This window comes from Chelonoidis abingdonii, chromosome 9 (genome assembly GCF_003597395.2).
Source record: "Chelonoidis abingdonii isolate Lonesome George chromosome 9, CheloAbing_2.0, whole genome shotgun sequence".
Classification (NCBI taxonomy): domain Eukaryota; kingdom Metazoa; phylum Chordata; order Testudines; family Testudinidae; genus Chelonoidis; species Chelonoidis abingdonii.
In genome coordinates, this window is record NC_133777.1 from 73387647 (window position 1) to 73409937 (window position 22291).

Consider the following 22291-nt stretch of genomic DNA (forward strand, 5'->3'; position numbering starts at 1 on the left):
GAGGAACAGCTACCCACAGTGCACCGCTCCTGAAATCGATGGTAGCTTTGGACCATGGACGCAAACAATCGATTTCGTGATCCCACTGTGGACGCGCTAAACCGATTTTATTAGATCTGTTTTGTAATATCGGTTTAAGCTAATTCGAAATAATCGTGCAGTGTAGACATACCCTGAATAATGAATACTCAATGACACAAATACCCTCGGGCTCAGAAGGGTTCTGTGCCCTTGGTGTAGGATTTCTCCTTTTCTGAGCACCCAGGAGGGCATGGCATGTTAGCGTAGGCACAACTGAGCTTAGCACTTGAAGGGGAGAACTATAAAGGTGCTAATGATGGATACAAAAAAATTAAGCTTCCTTGGAACCTTTCCTGGCTCAACTTTCCTGGCCACACACCAACTACTCAAAAAAGGAGACAGTAGTCAGACCTATTCAGGAAGCTCAGAGCTTCTGACATATGCTCATTTCTCTCTGGGTATTTCAGTTCTTTGATGTTCTAGGGGTTGTACTCTGGCAAATTAGTCTTGTTAATGCTCAAGGTTCAATGATACTTATAGACTGACTTGTCAGAATAATGGTAGCAATCAAAGAACACTTTTGGCTCAATCTGTGCCTAATGTGCAGTGATAATCTGCAAGAGTGTGTCTATGTGAAATGAGCAGAGGTTTTATTAGAGTGGGCATGGCTTTCACTCAAATTACCATGGCCCCTGGGTCATTATAGACGCATGAGTTACTATCCCTAACCTTTCCTACATACAAATAGAATCAGCACAAGGGTTCATATTTATTCTCTGGTGACTGTTCTAGTCGTATTTTTGATAAGGAAACATGATTAGGTCATTCCAGACAGAGCTAAGGTTACTTCCAGGCAGCTGCTAATGTTTGCACCTATGAAAGTGGCTCTCGTTCTCTTGGTCATGGGTGGAGGGGAATGGGCAAATGGAAAATGAATAGGAGAAATAATCAAACCATTTAAGAAAAGAAGAAAGACAAACTGCAAGAGCTAAAAGTGGTGCTGCGTAAACTGGTGAACTTTGGCTTTTGCCAAAAGGATGTTTTGCCTTTAAGTCCCAGTGTTTTCCATAGGTGCTGGAACTGGGGGTGTGGGGATGCTGTTGCACCCACTGGCTTGAAGTGGTTTCCATTATATGCAGGGTTTACAGTTTGGTTCAATGGCTGTCAGCACCCCCACTATACAAATTGTTCCAGCACCTCTGGTGTTTTGCATGTTTTTCCCCCTTCAGAAAAAGTGGAAAAATTACCAAAATTAGAGTCAGCTCCAGTAAAAACTGCAACCAAACAAATGCCCATAGAGCTTCTTGAAATGTGAGAAATCCATGTGACACCTCTGAAATTTCATAAAACATTTCAATTTTGTGCTGAAAATAAACAGTTCTACTTCAGATGCAAATTAACTGCTGTTTTAACCCCAGTTATTCCTAATGGTAAAGAACAAGTATTTGGGTTTTCCCTTCATGTGGAACGTTAGTTCAAAGACCAATGCTGGGGGAATTAAAAGCCCACACCCATAGCAGTGAATATTTTAGCACATTGATGGCATTTATTTTTCAAATTTTGTGGGCAGAGAAGTTTGCTAATTTGTCACCAGGTTATTTCCACTTATTCGTCAGACATTTCTGCTTTAGCTGTCTGATGCTGTAATAAATAAAATAAAATGATAATAATAATAATAATAAATAAATATATTAAATCTACTGCAACAAACAAGAAAATTCCTGCCTTGTGACTGGCTGAAAACAGTTCTGTGGTGAGTCAATAAGTTTCTATTCACTTGAGAAGTGAGCAATTCTGGCATCTGGAGAAATATCAACCAATCAGATTATACCTTCCATGCATGCATATTGATTGGCGGTACTATGTGCATTCATTATTGCTATTACAAGCATCTCAGGGGGTTAATATTATCACTTATTCACACAGGCCAGTAAGTGTATAAATACTCTAAAAGATGCATAATAATATCTTTCACTTACATAGTTAGCACCTTTCCTATGAGGAGCTCAAATAGTTTAATCTTTGCAAATCCCCAGTGAAGTAGGCTTATTGTCATCACTTTACAGAAGAGGAAACTGAGACAAGGATAAATTGAATGATTTGTACAAGGCTGCTGGCCGGGAAGTGGTATGGGCCGAGGGATGTGCTGGCTGCCACTTCCTGCTGCCCCCATTGGCCTGAAGCAGCGAACCACGGCCAGTGGAAGCCGCAATCAGACGAACCTGCAGACATGGCAGGTAAACAAACTAGGCCGGCCCGCCAGGGTGCTTACCCTGGTGAACTGCGTGCCAAAGGTTGCCGATCCCTGCTGTATAGTATAGGAAAAAAGCACACAAAAACCCAGATTTCATGGTCTGTGACACGTTTTTAATAGCCGTGAATTTGGTAGGGCCCTACCGATGGCCCACCCTTTTCTGTGCCTTGGGCCTACAAGCTTAACCATGGCAGCCTATGACTTAGGCCATCACATGATTTATGAACATATCTCCATAAGTATATTGTCCTGACAATGCTGCAAACAACCATGTTAGAATACGATACTCTTAACCAAGCCAGAAAACTCTGTACTGCTGTGGTTAAGCTTGTTGTGTAGCTGGACACTTAGAATCAGTTTTTGGGTGCCGCTGTTCATGATTTTGACCCAAATCTGCTGCTCATGAATATTCTGTAATATATTTCTTAAGGTTTCCTGCAACATTTCTGCCTGCAAGTTCATTAGAATTGTCAGGCATGAAAGAGGCACAAACACTACCAATGTTCCAGTCAGTGTTGGCCAATATCTTCTTTGCAGTATTTGCACATCTGGTGCTCTCTCTAGCTGTGAAGGTAGAGCTTGGTGCAGTGTGATGATTGTCTCCTCATTTGTAAACACAGCAGTAATTTTATCTGAGCCAAAATGAACAGCTTTTCATTTAATGGCAAATGATTAATTTGGCTTCTTCTGTTGAAGACTTCAGTTTAGCAGAGGGACTAGGTGTGAGGGAGAAGGGGGGAACCAGATGGTGTTATGAATTTAAAATCGATGGACAAGACCGGTGGGGGTATTTTGAATGACACTGAGTGCAAACACACACCCACTTTCTGTGCTGGAGGCACCCAGTAAAATATTCAGCGCGCATTTTCAATGGCATGTTGGAAGATTCTGTGGGTTCCTAAATCCACCTTTGCTTTGACATTGCAGAATTCCCTCAGAATTCCCAGCAGCCACAAATCACTCACAGCTAGTTTATATATGTTCCCCCCTCCCTTTTAATAGGAAAATCCCATTGTTATTATTTTAAGTGTGGTGACTCATTTTTTAACTGGTAGGGTAAGTCATTTTAAATGGTAGGTGAGCTATCTCCACTTCTGTTTATTCAACAAAGCAAATGCTATATGAACCAATGGGAATTTTCTTTCTGTATCATTTGATTGCCATTTTCCAGGGCAGTGAGATCTATAGATAAAGCAGCAACTGTCCTACAAGCAAAAGCAAATAGGAAATATCAGGAACAGAAAAGGTCATCCGACTCAACATGCCTACCTTTTGTTTGGCTATTTTATTCATATCTTCCATTTGTTCAATGTACCCTGTCCCCAATCTTCTGTAAGAACAAATCTACTCCAGGGAATGTTACTCCTTTGCGTGAAATCATTCTGCCTGAGTTCCCTATTTACTCCCAGGTCCTTAGGACCATAGGTAAAATTTTCAAAAGCCCCTACTTGACTTAAGAGCCTACATCTCATTGACTTCCAACATCTCATTTTCAAAAGTGATTTTGCCCCATAGGAACCTAAGTCACTCTGGTAATTTTGAAAATTTTACCTTATGTCTTTTGGTTTCTGAAACTAGGACAGTTTGTCTCTAACACCTTTGCTGGAATATTATAATAGTAATAATAAATTAATAAGCACTTAGCATAGCATAGTACTGTATCCATCCTTTCTTATTCATAGATCCATAGAGTTTAAGGCCAGAAGGGACCATTGTGATCTCTAGTCTGACCTCTTGCACAACACTGGTGATGGAATTTCAACAGAAGCCAAAAGAATTTCTTAATTTGGAAACTTTGATGATGGCACCTCCAAGTTTTCCTCTTTTTCAATGGGAACAAACTCAATGCCTTTACATTTTCTGCATAGCTACAGCTGGTTGAATTATTCATAACCAAGAGTTTATTCTTTGAATTTCACCTTTTTCTTTTGACAAATATTTTCTGAACAGATTGCATTCTTCTCACATATATTCATTATTTTATATTAGTCACAGCATAATGGCTGCAAATAATGATTGTTCTCTAAATTGTTTTGACAGCTGTTACATTGAATATCCATCATCTGTGCTTCTTTAGTTAGTTTTGCTTTGAATTATAGCATATCAAGGTTGGAAGGGACCTCAGGAGGTCATCTAGTTCAACCCCCTGCTCAAAGCAGGACCAATCTTCAAATGGCATCCTCAAGGATTGAGCTCACAACCCTGGGTTTAGGTCACACAACATACTTCTGTCCCTGGCTGGATGACCATAACTTTTGGAATTAGGTTTCTGGTGTGAACTCTCAAGTTTCCAAATTCAAAATTTGTTTCCAGTGAATAGCCTTTTATAGTTTTATAACATTTGCTATTTCATTGGACATTCTTGACAGTAAATTTGTTCCCTAGAATATTCTATGAAGGCAAAAAACAGGAAGAAGGAACTTAGTTTCAAAATCTGATCAAATTATTTTGTCCAGTTCTGCTTATTATTTAGATTTCCAATACCTAATAGAGGGGTTGACAACCTTTGGCACACAGCTCACCAGGGTAAGAGCCCTGGCGGGCTGGGCCATTTTGTGTACCTGCCGCATCGGCAAGTTCGGCTGATCGCGGCTCCCACTGGAAGCAGTTTGCCATTCCAGGCCAATGGGAGCCATGGGAAGCTGCGGCCAACACATCCCTCAGCCCGTGCTGTTTCCCGTGGCCCCCATTGGCCTGGAGCGGCAAACCTGCGGATGCAGCAGGTAAACAAACTGGCTTGGCCCGCCAGGGTGCTTACCCTGGTGAGCTGCGAGCTAAAGGTTGCCGACCCCTGACCTAATATCTACGCTTGTTTCCTTTTGGAGGTAATAGAATTGTTGCTGTGGGACCATGCTCACAATATTCCAGAAAGGACTTAACACACAATGGTTTTAGAAAGTAACAATATTACCTCCTTCATATCCCCTGCATCAATATCTAATTTGCCTTTTTGGCTGCAGTGGTATATGGACTGGGGCCATGATTTCAATTATCCGTAATCCCTAAATCCCTTTTGTGCACTGCACTCTGGATGACAGTCCCACTAGGCTGTCATTTCACAGGTTGGTTTCTTCTGCATAGACTAATTAATGACTGTACCTTTGTTGAGGCTGATCATCATTTGCTCAGTCACCTAAGTAGCTGTGATTCCTTTGGATTCTGGCTGCTCTGATCCTTACTTGCTTTTCCTTCTGTTTTGTATCTTTTACCAAACTGGTGATCTTCTTTCTGTAGCCTCATCCAAATCATGTAGCCTTTCTATAACTGGCCTCCTGCACAACTCCCCCAGAAGAAAAACATTGACCACATTTTGTAAAAGATTAGTAAATGATGAATATCATTCATCGTTGTAGGATGTCCATCCAGGAAAATTGCTGTTAGCACATCTTCTTTCCTTTACTTATTCTGGCACTTATTGGTGGAGTATTTTAGTGCAGGTGCCTAAATGAAGGTTTTATGATGTTTGCTGGGGCATGTAGTCTTCACAAAAGGACACTCCCCCCAACTGTCCATCATAATAAATAATTCCTTTGATTTCATTTCAGCTGTGGAGTGGGTTGTACTGTAACTGACCACCAGTTCCTCAGAAACCAGTGAAGTGGTTCGCCTCTGATAGCCACTGAAGTGATGGCTGCAGATCTTGATTGTTTGAAGGTTTTGGGGGCTGACTTACCCATTGCCACTGCTTTACAAGACTCAATAAAAAAATATCTGAAACTAAAAAGAAGCCACTTCCACTGAGTTATGTTTTGCAACACTAATCAATAGCTTTAATGCACCTTACATAGAACTCATCTTACCAAATGCTGTATCACAGAGCAATAACCTTGGGGCACACCTTTAGCTTGGGTTCCTGAGCTCAGAATCTGATCTGTTCTTCAGCTACCATAGCAGCTCCAGGCTCCTTCTTGGGCTGCTCCTTCATGTGCAGTTGTTGCCCCTTTAAATTCTCCTCCCCACCACATAAAGCTGCCAGTCTGCAGTGACTTTAAACTCAAAGCACTACATTCCCTGCATCAACTGTCTCACTGACACCAGCCATGCAATTAAATCAAATCCTATCATCGATTAGAAATAACACTATTGGCCAAATCCTGCTCTGTCTCCAAACCAAGCAAAGATACACTTGTGAACAGATGTTTGCCCTTCTCTCCTTCCTGGAGCTGAGTACCTTCAACTTGGTAGGAGCAACTGCTGTTGCCTAAATTGACCTCTGTGCCCTGGAGTTTGGAAACCAGGATTTGGCACAAGGAGGCCTGACTATACGTCTCCTCTTTTCCCTTAGATGACATCCTGAGGCACTAGGGTGATGAGCCTCAGTTCAGCCCTTGAGGAGCAAAGGATGCCAATACAGAGCCCATGCACAATGCAGACATTGTTGCAGATTGACAGTTTGCACCTGCAGTGTGTCTGTGGTCACCAGCTGTGGTGCACAAAGCACCTCAATATCTGCTAATACAGGATCAGTTCCTAAAATAAGGAAATGAGTCCTGATGCTTTTGCAGAACTGTGGATCTCCCTCAATATTATCACTCCTCTAACAAAGCTCTCAAGTCCACCAGGTCTCTTGTTTGCAGAAAGAGAAGAAGCAGCGTTTGCTTCAGTCCAAATGGCTGAGTCAGACAGTTTATAACAAAGGGGGACTTCCATAAAATATCCAGAGTATTGGAGCAGTTGCTCATTTACTCTGAGCTGGGCGGCTGCTGCTGAATAACAAATACCCTCCAGGGCTGGGCACCTGGCTCCCAAGCCTTCAGTCGGGATATTCAGATATAATAATAGATCACTGGCTACAAAAAAGGAGTCTGGCAGGTTAGAATGCAACAATCGCCTCCTGATCAGATTCATTTTTGTTGCTGTTGTTTTTAAGAAGCTTTGGATGAACAGCTGCCAACCTGGATTTTCCCTGCAGAAAACAATTAACTCTGCCTGATCATTCATTTTTAATCTGGGTGCAGGAACATGGGCTTAGTGGTGCTGCATGATCATCCCTTATTCTGTTGGCCAGATTTATCAGCGGGATAGGTGACTGTGACACACCAACCAACATGCCCAGGACACGTAGCCACTTCCCTCTCCTGGGTGGAATCAGAGCAGCTGCAGTTTGTGGGGTTAGAGCAGGGGTTGGCAACCTTTGGCACGCGGCTCGCCAGGGTAAGCACCATGGAGGGCTGGGCCGGTTTGTTTACCTGCCGTGTCCACAGGTTCAGCCAATCGCGACTCCCACTGGCTGCGGTTCGCAGTCCCAGGCCAATGGGGATGGCGGGATGTGGCAACCAGCAAATCCCTTGTCTCGCGCCACGTCCTGCTGCTCCCATTGGCCAGGGACAGTGAACCACGGCCAGTGGGAGCCGCGATTGGCTGAACCTGCAGAGCTGGCAGGTAAACAAACTGGCCTGGCTCGGCCCTACATACAATGTCCAACAGATAGTTTAGAGTAAGTAGTTAGCACATACTCTAAGGCAGTGTTTCCCAAACTTGGGATGCCACTTGTGTAGGGAAAGCCCCTGGTGGGCCGGGCCAGTTTGTTTACCTGCTGCGTTCACAGGTCCGGCTGCTCGTGGCTCCCACTGGCCACGGTTCACTGCTCCAGGCCAATGGGAACTGCGGGAACCTTTCCCTACACAAGCGGAGTCCTAAGTTTGGGAAACACTGCTCTAAGGGACCAGTCAAAGTGAAGTGGCCTGTTAGAATATGTGTTAACTATTTATGCTATTACCTGTCTTACCGATCAACGTGGATGGAATTTTGAATAGCAAATATGCTCAGCGAACTGTTTGTGATCAAGCCACAGAGTGAAAAAGAATAATTGGGAAAAAAAAATTTGAACAAATTCATACAATGAATATATGAAAGAAAATTATGATTAGGTCATGGAAAGTCTGTGAACAGAAAAAGAAAACTAAATAATTCACTATGAGTTAATCCCGCAGCTCAAGTTAGGGGATGTCAGTGTTTTGAGTCGTATGTACTTTCCCAAGATCTGATTAACATATGCCACACAAAAAAATAGGCTATTTACAATCCAGAAGAATATTGGAGTTGACTGTGCCAGATGCTGCCCTTCATCAATCCTCTGCCGAATGGTTGAATGATGCCTGCAGTCATCAGCTTAAGTCAAGTCATTTATGTATTGGAAGAATGTTCATTACTGTGCCCTGGTCTCCCACGGACAAGTTTTTTTGGACAGGAGGTTTTACACATCATAGAACCAGTTTCTGAGAAGCACTGGTAACTCTCAGTGAAGACAGGCTTTGACTCAGGGTGAGGGCTGAACCTCTTTAGCTCGGCCTATGAAAGGACACTTTTACCAGGGCTCCCCAGAGGATTCAAGGGGCCTAGGGCAAAGCAATTTCAGGGGCCTGTTCCATAAAAAAAAAGATGCAAAACTATAGAATACTATATTCTCGTGGGGGCCCCTGCAGGGCCTGGGACAAATTGCCCCACTTGCCCTCCCCGCCTCTGGGCAGCCCTGACTTTTACCAGAACCTCATTGGTCTAGAAACAGGGCTGTAAATCATAGAAATGTTGGGCTGGAAGGGACCTCAAGAGGTCATGCAGTCCAGCCCCCTGCACTGAGGCAGGATTAGGTAGATCTAGACCATCTCTGACAGGTGTTTGTCTAACCTGTTCTTAAAAACCTCCAATGATGGAGATTCCACAACCTCCCTTGGAAACCTGATCAAATGGTTAGCTACTCTTCCAGTTACAAACTTTTTCCTAATAGCCAGCCTAAATCTCCCTTGCTGCAAACAAAGCCGATTGCTTCTAATCCTACCCTTGGTGGACATGGAGAACAATTAATCATTGTCCTCTTTATGAGAACCTTTTAGACATTTGCAGACTATTATGTCCCCCCTCAGCCTTCTCTTCTCTAGACTAACATAGTATATGTTTCCCAAACATCTTCTCATTTTTTGTTGCTCTCCTCTGGACTCTCTCCAATTTGTTGACATCCTTCTTAAAGTGTGGTGCTCAAAACTAGACACAGTACTCCAGCTGATGCCCCACCAGTGCTGTGTAGCATGGGACAATTACCTCCTGTCTTACACATGCCACTCCTAACACATCCCAGAATAACAGAATCTCACAGTATCGGCCCCCTGAACCATATATAGGCACCTACATGGGAGCGGGCTGGTTGTTGGGGGGTTCTGAGCCCCTTCATCTCTTTGTCTCCAGCAGGAGTTGTGGGTGCTTGCGCCTTGCCTAGGAGTGTCTGACTTTGGGTCCCAGCTCACAGAGGTCCCAGGGAATCAAGAGGCTTGTCTCATGGAGCTTCATCTGGGATACCATCCACATGTTTATCTTATGAGCATCTCAGTGCCAATCTGTCTGCACATCACTCTTGGTGCAAGACAGGTTGGGCTGGGTTTCTCTCTAGCTGTTTCACCAGTGGCTCAGTGCTAGCAGTGTTGCATCACAATTAAGAGAGCTTAGTTTGCCTTTTCTGTTTTAAAATGTTACTGGCTGATGTAATTGAGACAATTTTATAGACAGAGAGATGGCAAACCGCAAAATCAGGGCCATTCCCAGATTTACAGGTGGGACAGTTACTGCAGTGGCTGATCAAAGCACACCAGAGATGGGTAGAGTGCTCTGGGAACCAAAAAGAATGCCTGCTGGAACTGAGGATGCTCATTGCTTGCTGAGTTATTAACAGTGTCCAGTCAGTAGCCTCTGTTTTGGGGCTGATATTTTAGTCCTGGTTGGTTGGTTGGGTTTTCTATCACCAATGTCAGCAGGATGAAGGTCAGTTCACCTTCCTTCACTTGGCCCTGGGTTTTCTGCCTCGGACTCCTGGGAGAAAATTAAAAAAGAGGAAGATAAACAGTTTGGTAACTTTGCAAATCCATTTTCTCCCATGGCCCACTGGGTCCCTGGGTTCTCACATGAAATTGCCAGTAAAACATACTATTCCTGATACTCCTAAACTATTCTGTGACTCAATAACTTGAAGATGACAACCCACTGAGGGGAAGCTTTGGGCTCCACGCCCAATTTATTAGCCATATAGCTGCTGATGCTATAATGTTCTTCCTGGAGGTGCTGCCTGGACACCACAGACTCAACATGCTTACAGGTCCATCAGAACATATGATGAAAATCTACTTGGTCACCAGACATTTCACTCCTGGACAGTTGGAGTTGCAGCAGCACAGTTACACAGCAGCAAATGAACTACTTGAAGGGCCACATCCTCAGCGAGTTTAAGTCAGTGGAATGACATTGATTTCAATGGAATAACACTGACTGATAGCAGATGACTACCTGACCCAAATGTCTAGGCATGTCCACATCACCTCTGGGATTATTGAGAGACACTCGGGCAACTGTTCCTGGCCGATCGCCTCCCATATTGCGTCTTCCATTGATTAAGAATTAATATAGGGAATTTGCTAATAGAGAAAGTTAAATCAAAGATCCGAAAGCTGCAAACCAGACCAAGCCATGACTTGTTGCTACTGCACAGAATACCTATTTCAGGGGTGAATCAATTCTTTCTTCTCAATCCAGCACTTTCAGCCAGCACTAAAAGTTTCTTTTCAAAGAACCAGTGTTTAAAAGCTGAAGTCAGACAAATTCAAGTTAGAAATAAGACACAATTTTTTAACAGCCAGAATAATTAACCCTTGGAGCAAGCTGCCAAGGAAAGTGGTGGATTCTCCATCTCTCGAAGTCTTCAGATCAAGGCAGATATGCCTTAGTCAAACACATCATTGAGATCAATACAGTAGTAACTAGCTGAAATTCTATGGTCTGTTATTCAGGAGGTCAGACTAAATGATCTAATGGTCCCTTGTAGTCTCAGAAGTCTATGTCTTATGAAATACAGAGAGGAAAGGAGATGATATACTTAAAGGGGCACTTGGATGAAATATGTAACCTGCAAAGAAATTTTCCATTCCTTTAGCTCTCCCTCTGCCCTCTCCCGGTTGCCTGAGTTATCATCAACCACCATACAGCACCCCTCCCAGTGCTCCCTCAGCACCAGTTGCACTGCGAGGGGTTAGTAGATATAAGATGTCAGACTTCTGTTGTGCAGTTAGTGGCATACAGCAGGGACAAGTGCTTTCTAAGCTGCTTATGCCTGGCCCTGGCTGATGTGCCTGAGACATGCTAGGGAAGAGATGGTTGCGGGCTTGGTCAAATGAGCCAGCTCCTGAGGCTTTTTGTGTGTGTGTGCGTGTGTGTGTGTGCGTGTGTGGGTTCGGGTGACCAGGTGTCCCAATTTCATAAGAACAGTCCCAATTTTGGGGTCTTTTTCTGATATAGGCTCCTATTACCCCTCCCCATTCCGTGTCTCGATTTTTCACATTTGCTGTCTGGTCATCCTAGGTGGGTGGGTGGGTAGGGTAAATGAGATCTCACTTGAAGCAGAGTAAATCGGGTGTTTGTTGTTACCTGGAATTGAGTCAGAAGAGGGTCTGAGAACAATAATAATACTCAGTCCTAATAACAGCCCTGGGAGGCAGGCATCATTATCATGGTTGTACAGATGGACACGCTGAGGCTGGGAGAAACTCAAGGACACAGGATGAATTGGTGGCAGAAGAACCAGTAGAATTCAGGCATTCCTGGCCTCTAGCCTCATGCTCAGACAACTCAGCTGCACTGACTCCCTAGAGAGCAGCTCCTGGAAATAATAAACAGCCAGTTGACTGAGGGGTTTATGTTTGAGAGCTGAGCCTACCCTGTTTGCAAAATGTTATTATTCATAATGATCATTTTGTATCCTGAGAGCACCCACTATGTACCAGAACTTTCCAAACAAATATGATTGCAGGTTCCTTCAGACTCATGGGGCTTTGAAAGTCTAAGGGTTGGAAAAGCGACATTAGATGACTCCCTCTGAAGTAGCCTGAGGTACCATTTTGGATGTCATCAGCAGGCGTACTCCTCCTGAAAGCTGATGACTGACTTTACAGTGCCTAGAAATTTGATTCTCAGATGAGGAAGTATGAGCCCATCACTAGCACTTGGTGAAGCATCTTTGGCCTGACTGGTATCTGGCAAAGGGTGCTGTTTCGCTCAAGTAGAAAGTGAATGTGTCAGACACTGACAGGAATTCAGGCTGGTCAAGTATTTCAATATTTGCTAACAGGGCCTTGGCTGGTGGCGGTTTGGAATTTGTGAGGAAGTGCTCCAAATGTTGGATATGTGTGCATTATCGACCTAATTGCCCTGTATTGCACATGTGAGAGGATGTCACTCAGCTCCATCTTTCTTTCCTCTAGGGCTGATAGTCTACCTGGGAATGATGGTGGGAGCTGTCATTTGGGGTGGCCTGGCAGATAAACTGGGAAGGAAGAAATGCCTCATCATATCACTCGCAATCAACGCTGCCTTTGCATTCCTCTCCTCCTTCGTCCAGGGATATGGATTCTTCCTCTTCTGCCGCCTTATCTCAGGCCTCGGGTGGGTAACACTTTCTTTAGTCCCTCAGCTACAGGCTGAGGTTTAAGATGGGAGAACCCTTTGTGCTAGATGAAACTGCACAATGATTTGGGATTGCCAGCTGAGGAAACTGAAAGATTGACTGGACAGGTTCTATACAGCATGTGTGTATTCTAAATAAAATGTTCACGTCACCCTGGAAGGATCTAGAGCAGGAGTGGCCAACCTGAGCCTGAGAAGGAGCCAGAATTTACCAATATACATTGCCAAAAAGCCACAGTAACACATCAGCAACCCCCTAATCAGCTCCCAACCCCTGGCTCCCAGTGCTTCCCACCCGCCAGCAGCCCCACTGATCAGCACCCCCCCTCCCTCCCTCCCAGCACCTCCCCATCAGCGGTTTCATGGTGTGCAGGAGGCTCTGGGGGGAGAGGGGAAAAGTGAGGGCACGGCAGGCTCAGGGGAGGGGGTTGGAAGGAGTAGAGTGGGAGCAGGGCCTGTGGCAGAGCCAGGGGTTGAGCAATGAGCTCCCCCCCACCCCTGGCACATTGGAAAGTTGGTGCCTGTAGCTCCAGCCCCGGAGTTGGTGCCTATACAAGGAGCCATATGTTAACTTCTGAAGAGCCACATGTGGCTCTGGAGCCATAGGTTGGCCACCCCTGATCTAGAGCCAGCCAGGGAGAAGGCACTAGACAAGGGGGATTATATAGTTTATTTTTCCTTAAACAAAACAATTTAATGCTTGGAAAATTGACTGTCAGATAGTCTGAGGTCTTAGCCAGAAAACAGGTACATAAAAGGAAGCAACAGCATCTGTTCACCACTTCAGGATAAGATACCTCAAAGATGACGTAAGAGAACTCAGTCACTGAAATCTCAGTCTCCCTGCTGACAGTGTGAACACGGGTGCAATGTAGTCTCTTGTCTATACTAGGACCTGTACTGAGATCTCTACCCATTTCGTAGGCATGGAACAACAGTAAGTTGGTAACTTTCAGTCACGACTGACCTGCTCTGAATTTGAATAGGTGATTTAGAGGTGAAAGGGTCTGTAGCTCTCCCAAGCCATACAGTCTCCCAATTTGCTGATACAATGGTATGGCTTGGCTTATACAAAGCATCAGGAAGACACTTTGGGCAAAGGCAGAATTCCAGAGCTCACTCTTTATAATTTTCCATGTTATTAATAAGGAGAGAGGGGAGGGCCCATATCCTCTCATCTATAGTCATTTGGAACTTTGCCTTTTAAAAGGGAAGCTTTTGTTCAGGAGAGAGAACTTCTATTAAACCTTTGACAAGCGGCTGCAGATTTCATTCCCTCCTTATGCAATTAAACCAGGAATGACTCCACTGACGTCAGTAAGGTTACACCGTGGATGTGATAAGTGAATTTGGGCCCATGACCAAGATTTTCCGAAGTGCCCAGTGATTTTCAGTGTCTGGCTCGAGACACATTGAGGGGGACTGATTTTCAGAAAGAACTGAACACTGAATTTGTGAAACTCAGACCGTTTATGGTGTCTTCATTTGGACACCCCAAAATGGAGGCACCTCAAAACATTGGCCCATTTTAAAATTATTAATTCCAAAATGTTTTGTAGAGCTTCAGAAACATTTCTAAAAGTTCATGCAATCCCAGTACTCCTTGGCTCCTTCCATCTCTGAGTCATGAGGCAGATGAGCTACTCTGATGAGATGGTGCAGGGGATGGGGAAGGGGCATTGAAGAATGGGTCCTCCCTTCGGTGGACTGGGTCAAATGTGGCTGGAGTCACTAGCAACCAAAGGCTGTTATTGCCTAGCTGTTTGCGCTCTCCTGTGCAGTCCTCCAGTTTTCTAGGGCACAAGCATCCAAATCACAAATGCTTTGCTGAGCATATCCATGTCCCCTCGAAGCCAGGTTAATTCACATTGTTAAAATGGGAAAGCAAAATCAACTTTCTGCTCATGACAAGCTTCCTGTGCATTCTTCATGTTTAAGAACAACCTGGTATGGGGAGCTTGATATTCTTCTTTCATGACTCCCTAAGTAGAGAGTCTGTGAATTCCAATGAGTTCCAGAAAGAAAGGCTACCCTTCCCCTGTGGGGCTGTAACTCTAGAGGCCTTTACTGTAAATGAATCCAAACCTATGAGGCTCCAGATGTGCTGGTGACACCTGTTTGGCAAATTCCTTTATTCTTCCGATGTGATGTTTTCTCTCCTCAGCATTGGGGGATCCCTCCCCATCGTCTTTGCTTATTTCTCTGAATTCCTATCTCGTGAGAAGAGGGGAGAACACCTGAGTTGGCTCTGCATGTTCTGGATGATTGGTGGCATTTATGCCTCTGCAATGGCTTGGAGCATCATTCCACACTATGGTAATTGCTTTGTGCTTTCGGTTACAGATAACGCCACATCCACACCACCCCATGCACACAGATATAAGGACTTACAGTTAGTGCATGGCAAGTTGAACTGCACATCTACAGTGCACTAGCCTGCTGCAAACTAACTGCCTGCGTTGACTTTGCCACTGTGCACTACAAATTCCATAGTGCACTTCGACCTACTCCCATTTCAAATTGGCGTAGATTAAAGTGTACTATGGAAATCTTCGTGCCTGGTAGCAGACCCCACATGGCCAGTTAGTGCTCGGCAGGCTAGTATGTTGTCAAATTACACCCTAGCTTGTTGCACACTAACTGTTCGTATAGACTAGCCCTCACTCATTAACAACACCCCCACCCCCCCCCATCTGGTTGGCTATCGATTCTTAACATGATCTGTTGCAAGCTAGCCCTGCAGCTTCTGTGGTGTGTAAAACCAGAGTCAGACACACTTGTACCAGCTGCAACCAAATTCACCCCTGCCATCCTGGAACTTTCAAATCCCGCCTGCCTTTTTGTGGGAACTCAGAGATAATCAGTGGAACTCATCCTGCAAGTCAGGACATCCTCAGCAGGACAGGAAGGATTGTCTGGCTCTAGCATTATAGACACTATTGTGATTGGGGCCCCATACGCACCAGTGATAGAGAGAAACTGATTGATACTTAGGCAGGATGATGGGTGATGGCTCCTTTGTGGTAAAAGTCTCTAATACAGCATACCTTTGGTACTGCAGATTATAAATGCTGGCCTCTCTTTATGAACATTCAAACCCAGGACCACAAATCCCTGAATTTGGAGATAGTTTGACTCAGGTAACCTCATGGCTCGTGTCCATGTTGACTGCAGAGCTAAGCTAAGCAATTATCAATAAATTGTAACTCTGATTAACACTAACATTGGGGCTGAGAGCTAAGTCCCACCATGTCTTAGCCAGATACCAGTGTATTTGGGGTAATTTTTGGCTGTGAATATGTCTCTCTAAAACCTAAATTTGCTGGGATCATATCTGATTTCTACTGATTTTCCCATGGTGTTGAATATGGTAGAGAGAAAGTACATTACTGCTATGAGGAACAAAAACCTGCATGTCACATTGTTTTTCTGGTCATTCATTTGCATCACCTAGGAAAACATCAGACTGTCAGTATCTATTGAGATAGATTAATTCCCCTAGTATCCAGTCTTGCCAGCTGTTTGCAAAATCCTGTCTGAGAAAAGTAGGACAGTCCAAAAAAATCATGAAGAGGGACTATATCCATCCATCCACCTACCCACCCACCTACCCATCTTACAAGCTAAAACTACCCTCTGTATTTAGAAACCTTCCAGTTTTGGCCAGAAACAGGCTGTTGGAACAGACATATAAATTAGAGTGAAATGGTGTCAGCTAAAGCACATACATTATTTGCAAACATGGTTTTAAAACCCAATCATTTAAAGGGTAATATTTAAATTTTGCAGATGGTCAACATTGTCTGTATCACATGTTGGAGCATCCGAGCCCCGTGCTGTACGTTTTTTCCTTTCCAGTATCTCTCTGTTCCATATTGTTTTGGAACTCAATTGAACATGTGTAGCATTGTGGTTGATACTGTCCTTATCGCTGCAAAAGCTGTAACTCGTTTATTTCAATATTATGAGTGAGAGTATATTATAAAGAAACATTTGAAATAAACATCCTCGCTGCGATCTGACTGTGGGAAGGCAAATTGAGAAAGAAAGAATTTTGATTCATGATCTTTTTTGTGTGTCTTTGATTAAAGTTTGATTGATTGCACCCTCCAAAAACCTGCTTTGGTCAAGCTGCTATTTGAGTTTTAAAGTGTCTGCACTGCTCTCAGCCTCCTTTGTGCCCTTTGTTTGATGACTCTGTGGCCTGGGCAGAGCATGAGAGACAGCCCAGAGTGAAGCGTAGCCTAAATGCAGCACTAGAAGCAAGGATCTTCTGAGTTTGAATCCCAGCTCAGATGCTGATTTTGTATGTTCTGGGGAAATCATTTTGCTTGCCTGCCCCTCTTCATCCTCTGTAAAATGGAACTAACATTTCCCTTACAGATATGTTGTCAGGCTGTCTCGTAAGTGCTCTGGAAATCAGAAAAGGGCTACGTATTAGAAATTCTCTGTAATGTTATATAAGGAGGCCACAGAAGTGAAATAAAATATACCAGTGGATCCCATGTGACCCTTGCTAGGTCCTCTCTCATCCTTAGTTCTATTGCATAGCTCACTTCCAGCATGATTTCTAAACTTAAAGATAAAGGAAGATTTTAAAAAGGCAGGAACTTATTAATAACCGATTCTATTGTCTGTGCTCAGCACAAACCCATAGGCAGTTACCCATCTGACTGTCTGATAGAGTCCACAAAGGAATTTGTTACCAGACATAATAAATCTTTCATCAGATGGGACTCTGTCAGCCTATCACCATCTTGTACAGAGGCCATATGGTCCAGTGGGTATCTGAGAGAGAAATCTGACTAGGTGGACAGAATTTTCACTCTGGCTTTTGTTGTTCATAGGCTGGGGTTTCAGCATGGGAACCAAGTACCACTTCCACAGTTGGAGGGTATTTGTAATCATCTGTGTTCTTCCCTGTATCTCTTCACTGGTGGCACTTAAATTCATGCCGGAAAGTCCACGGTTTTTGCTAGAGGTAAGATGACTCATCTGAAAACTGTACTCCAATATCAATTAACAAAGGAGACCTGGTCCTCGCGTGTTTCTGGCTGTCTCTTCACTGCCCTCTTCCTAGTCCCCTGGCCACACACCCACATGTTGGCTTGCCAATTTCCTTTAAAACTTCAGAGACTCCCTGTATTAAGGTGCTAATCACATACAGTACTTTCATCATATCACCTTTTAATGTTGACATCTGCATCAAACAACAAGCAAAATGCAGACACCTGGGATTCATAAACCCATCAAAGGGTTTGCGTGCCTGATTAAAACACAAGCATGTACCCTTTGGGAATTTAAATAGTAGAGCTGGGCAGGAAGAGGAGTAAAGGGCAAGAAACAGGAGCAGGATAAAATACATGGGGGGGGTTGGCTCTCAGCCCAGTAGGGGAAGTGCACTACCCACACCGCTGAAGGGGCAGTGTATAATTATTTATTGTTATCACCTTGCACTTATTATACATAGCACCTTTTACCTGAGGCTTTCCAAGCAACTGACATACACGGATTAAACCTCAGACACCACCGTGATGTAGGTAAGTATTATTTATTCCCATTTTATAGATGGAACAACTGAGGCACATCGACTTGCCCAGGGTTACACAGCAAATTATTAGCAGAGCTGGGAAGAGAACCATGTCTCCTGACATACCTTCTGCTTAGCCTGGAGACAACAATTTGCCTAACTCCCACTTCCCAAATAATAATTACAGAGTGGTTTCCTTCTTCTGCCACACAACTACTGCACAGTCAGCAAATATAAACCTTGATGGTTCAGCCTTCTGCCCTCTGCTTCTCCCTCCTCAGCACACAATGCGGCACAGCACTGCTCCGTTACACCTGGGCCTGGGCCTTCCTTGTGTCATTTTTAAAACCACATGACCTGAGACCATAGTATTTAATGGCTGACTTGAGATATTCTTCCCTTGGTGTTTCCAGATAGGTAAACATGATGAAGCCTGGATGATTCTCAAGCAAGTTCATGATACCAACATGCGGGCCAAGGGGGAGCCAGAGAGGGTGTTTACGGTGAGTGTGGTTTCCTTCTGGAAAGCAGTTATACTGTGGTAAAGTGGTCACTGGCACATGGGAGCCTTCATATGCCAGATGTTGGTTTGGAATCTGCTTTAGTAGACACCAGAGCTGCCTTATTCTCCCCCTGTGGTTTCCAGCTTCTCACACACTATGTGACCTCCAGCAGCCAGGAAGGACAATGGGAAAAGATAAGGACTGCACACTACAGGCCATACACCAGCCTTGTTTTGCGGTGCTCAATCCCAGGAAAGTTGGTGGGAGTTGTATATGCCTGGGGATAAACCACAGTGAATAGACCAGTGGCTTTCCAGTTATCCTCAGACATCTAATTGCTCTGTTCTAGGAGCAAAGTAAAGGAGAGGGACATTACTCATGTGGGAAATCCGGATGACTCATTTCGCCATTCCAGCTTCTAATCAAACTCTGATTAAGCTCCATGTACTCCCTAATGAGCTACCCAAATCCCATCTGCCTGGTAGCCTGCCTTTAATCTCTCCGGAGGAAAGTGAGGTGAATGATTATTACTCACTGGGCCAATGCTCAGAGTGAAAAATTTGAACTGGGCAGAGTCTAATTCAGTGAGTTCAGAGAAGGCGTGTGGTGGGGTTAATTGTAAATCGCAGTGAGTGTGTTGTAAACAGTGAGTGCACCCCCTAGGGAATGCTCCTTGAATTAGGTTGCTATGTCAGAGAAGGCACATACTCTTAAAGGAAGGAGGGAGGGAAGAAAAATTTGGCTGCAGAATTCAGCTTTATGGTGCAAAAAGCCTGATTAACTGGCAAGAGGAGTTATGGAGGAGCACTGTCCATAATGAATGAGCCCATCAATAATACAAGAGATTAATTTACTGTATCTCCAAGTGTGCTAAGACTCCAGGGTCAGAAAATGGCTTAATGAGCCTGAGCTATTTTCAGGGCACAAGCTATTCAACTGCTGTGAAATAAAAAGAAAGAAAGGAAGGAAGGAAGGAAATTGTCTGCTCCTCTAAAACTGGGGTGGTCAGTCATGCTGCAGATCTATAAGCTGTGGCAAACAGGACGCTGCATGTTTCAGATGCTCTCCCCTCTGCTGCATGCCCCTTATTAAGGAACTGTCCCCACCTCCCACATTTAATATAGAGCAGCAGTCTCAATCCACACCAGCTTCTCTCCTACTTGCACTGGGATAAGCTGGGCACATTCATATTGTAATGTGAGACTGACCATCCTCAAGGATTTAGGGCCCTCTGAGCCAATGCTGCTCCTGGATTAAAACCATGTATTGTCTATCACTCCTGTGTCAAATCCACATATACCTGCTCCTGCATCTGATAATCCTAAAGGCTCCTGTTTGGACTCAGTCTGTCAAACTATACCACACTCATGAACACTTATTATTCCAGCTAATGAGGTCATATTTGCTATAAGTCATAATGGTCTGAAATATTGTACTTCAGATCTGGAGTTTGGCTGTTGAATCAAGATTTACTGAAACCTCCTGGCACAGACAGGCAATGAGCTCTCCTTGCCTTGTAGTTTCCACGTGAAGTTATATTTTGCTAATTGGCCAGCAGGAGCCAGTCAGTCATGCACCAACTGTTACTGGGACAATTCCCAGATCTGACATTTAAACAGTTCCAGTCAGGAGAACATAGACACTATTTTATCGAGTTGGGTGAATCATTCATACTGAATGAATTATTCAGTGAATTTCACCTCTTTTTCTGCATGTGAACAGATTGTGATTTTCTTGAATATGTTCTTTACTCAAAATACTTGCTGTGACTGATTCCTAGGTTATAACCCATTCAGGAGCACTTACTTACAAGTATTCAATAGACAAAATTCAGGCTATTTTGACTGGACAAATTAGTCATATGGTATGTTTCTGTTCCCTGGCTGGGTGAGTTTTCTGATGCAAACATACGCAGTTATGCACTCAGAATTGACTTTCCACAAATGTTCTTCCATTGGCACTTAAAATTTGCTGTGTTAGAGAATGCTTTCGCCAGCTGCATTTTAAGAAAAGAGAACACGAAAGCAGTTGAAGCAAGTTTGTTTAAAATAGTATTAACTATTCACTGAAATTTTTAGCAGTAATTGTCAGCTCTAATTACCGGGCAGATTCTTGAAGGCATCAACATCACATTGTGTACGTGTGTTAGCTTAACATGTTTGGTGTTAGAATCACATTTTATTATCAATCTAATAAATGAAGGTTTGAGGTTGATGTGAAACATTTGAAATGTGTCACAGAGAGAGAGATTTTTAGCCCATGAGAAAAACTCCGTAATCAATGGTAACACATCAAGAAAAGATAGCAGATGAAAATTCTCTGGCAAACATCAGAGAAGATTGCTGTGCAGAACACAGAGAAAGAATTGTGCTGAGAACAGAGAAATGGTTGAAGCCATCCAGGGTCAATTGCTGAAACTTTGGTTTGTGTTTTTAGGTCGCCCACATCAAAACTCCAAAGCAAATAGATGAGTTTATTGAAATCCAGAGCTCAACAGGGTCATGGTACCAGCGCTGGTTGGTCAGAATCATGACTACATTAAAACAGGTATGGAGCATGAGGACCATCCCACAAGAGCTTTTGATATATTGAGATTCTGATTCATATTCACAACATCCCTCGGGTTACTATGTAGGATAAATGGGCCTGGGTTGTGGTAGCATTTGCTTTACTCCTCCACCCCATCTCTTCTTAACCGAAGCCACCAATGAGTTCCTGAACTGATTAGCTTAACTGATATACTGTATATGGCTAAAGGAAGATCTCAAGGTCAGACCACAGCACACAAGTATCTGATTTCCCTGCCACTTGCATGAACACTCTGTTGGTCAAACCTAACAGAGAATACTATCCCCAGTGAATGAATTAAAATTCTGTCTGTTTAATGTTGCTATTTGCTAAGGCTGAGTCTCCAGGATTATATTATAAACATTTTGGCCAGCTATAGATTTCACATCTGCCGTTCTACTGCTCACCACACCTGCCCAGAACTTCAGAGCAGCTGTGGGGTTAAACCTAGATTCTTAGGCTCCAGAAGCACAAGCTTCTGCCACTTGAAATAAAGAAGAATCTCCCTTAGTTGTTAGCAGTCTAGGTTCTATGAGACACAATTAAGCAGCTCCAGATCCATTTAGTGGAGGGCAATGTCACATGTACACACTAGCCAGCTCATTACAGATATGCTTATACTGAAGGATACTGGAGCAAAGCTTCACGAACATTGTCCCCTCGGGTCCTCATATGTATCTCATGAAATATAGTTTGGAACAAACACTGGGATCTAAACAGATCATCCATCTTCCTTAAATGAGCTCTCTTCATTGTTAATATTAAATTCATGACCTGGTCAGAAATGAATCTTTCAAGATCTCTGCTAAGATTTCTCTGTGACTGACTTCTTCCCATGGATTTGTAGGTCTGGGACAACCTGTTGTATTGCTTGACAGCCCAGTACAAGATGAATACACTGATTCTGGCTACGGTTTGGTTTTCAATGGCATTTAGGTAAGTCACTTCTGTAACTTTCTCAAGAAACAGTAGCCA

The 22291-nt window shown here is 43.7% G+C and overlaps 1 protein-coding gene across 7 annotated transcripts in view; it reads left to right on the forward strand.

The window, feature by feature from the left end:
• The window catches only part of SV2B (synaptic vesicle glycoprotein 2B), a 769788-nt gene that overhangs the window by 67081 nt on the left and 680416 nt on the right, over nt 1–22291 (forward strand). For all 7 annotated transcript variants that reach the window (XR_012656569.1, XM_032783004.2, XM_032782998.2 and 4 more), the window contains 6 exons: nt 12514–12694; nt 14880–15031; nt 17563–17696; nt 18659–18748; nt 21185–21295; nt 22164–22252. Coding sequence is in view for 6 of the 7 variants with exons in the window: in XM_032783004.2 (XP_032638895.1) it covers nt 12514–12694; nt 14880–15031; nt 17563–17696; nt 18659–18748; nt 21185–21295; nt 22164–22252 (757 nt within the window). In the remaining variant the exon portion in view is untranslated. The remainder of the gene's footprint in view (nt 1–12513; nt 12695–14879; nt 15032–17562; nt 17697–18658; nt 18749–21184; nt 21296–22163; nt 22253–22291) is intronic.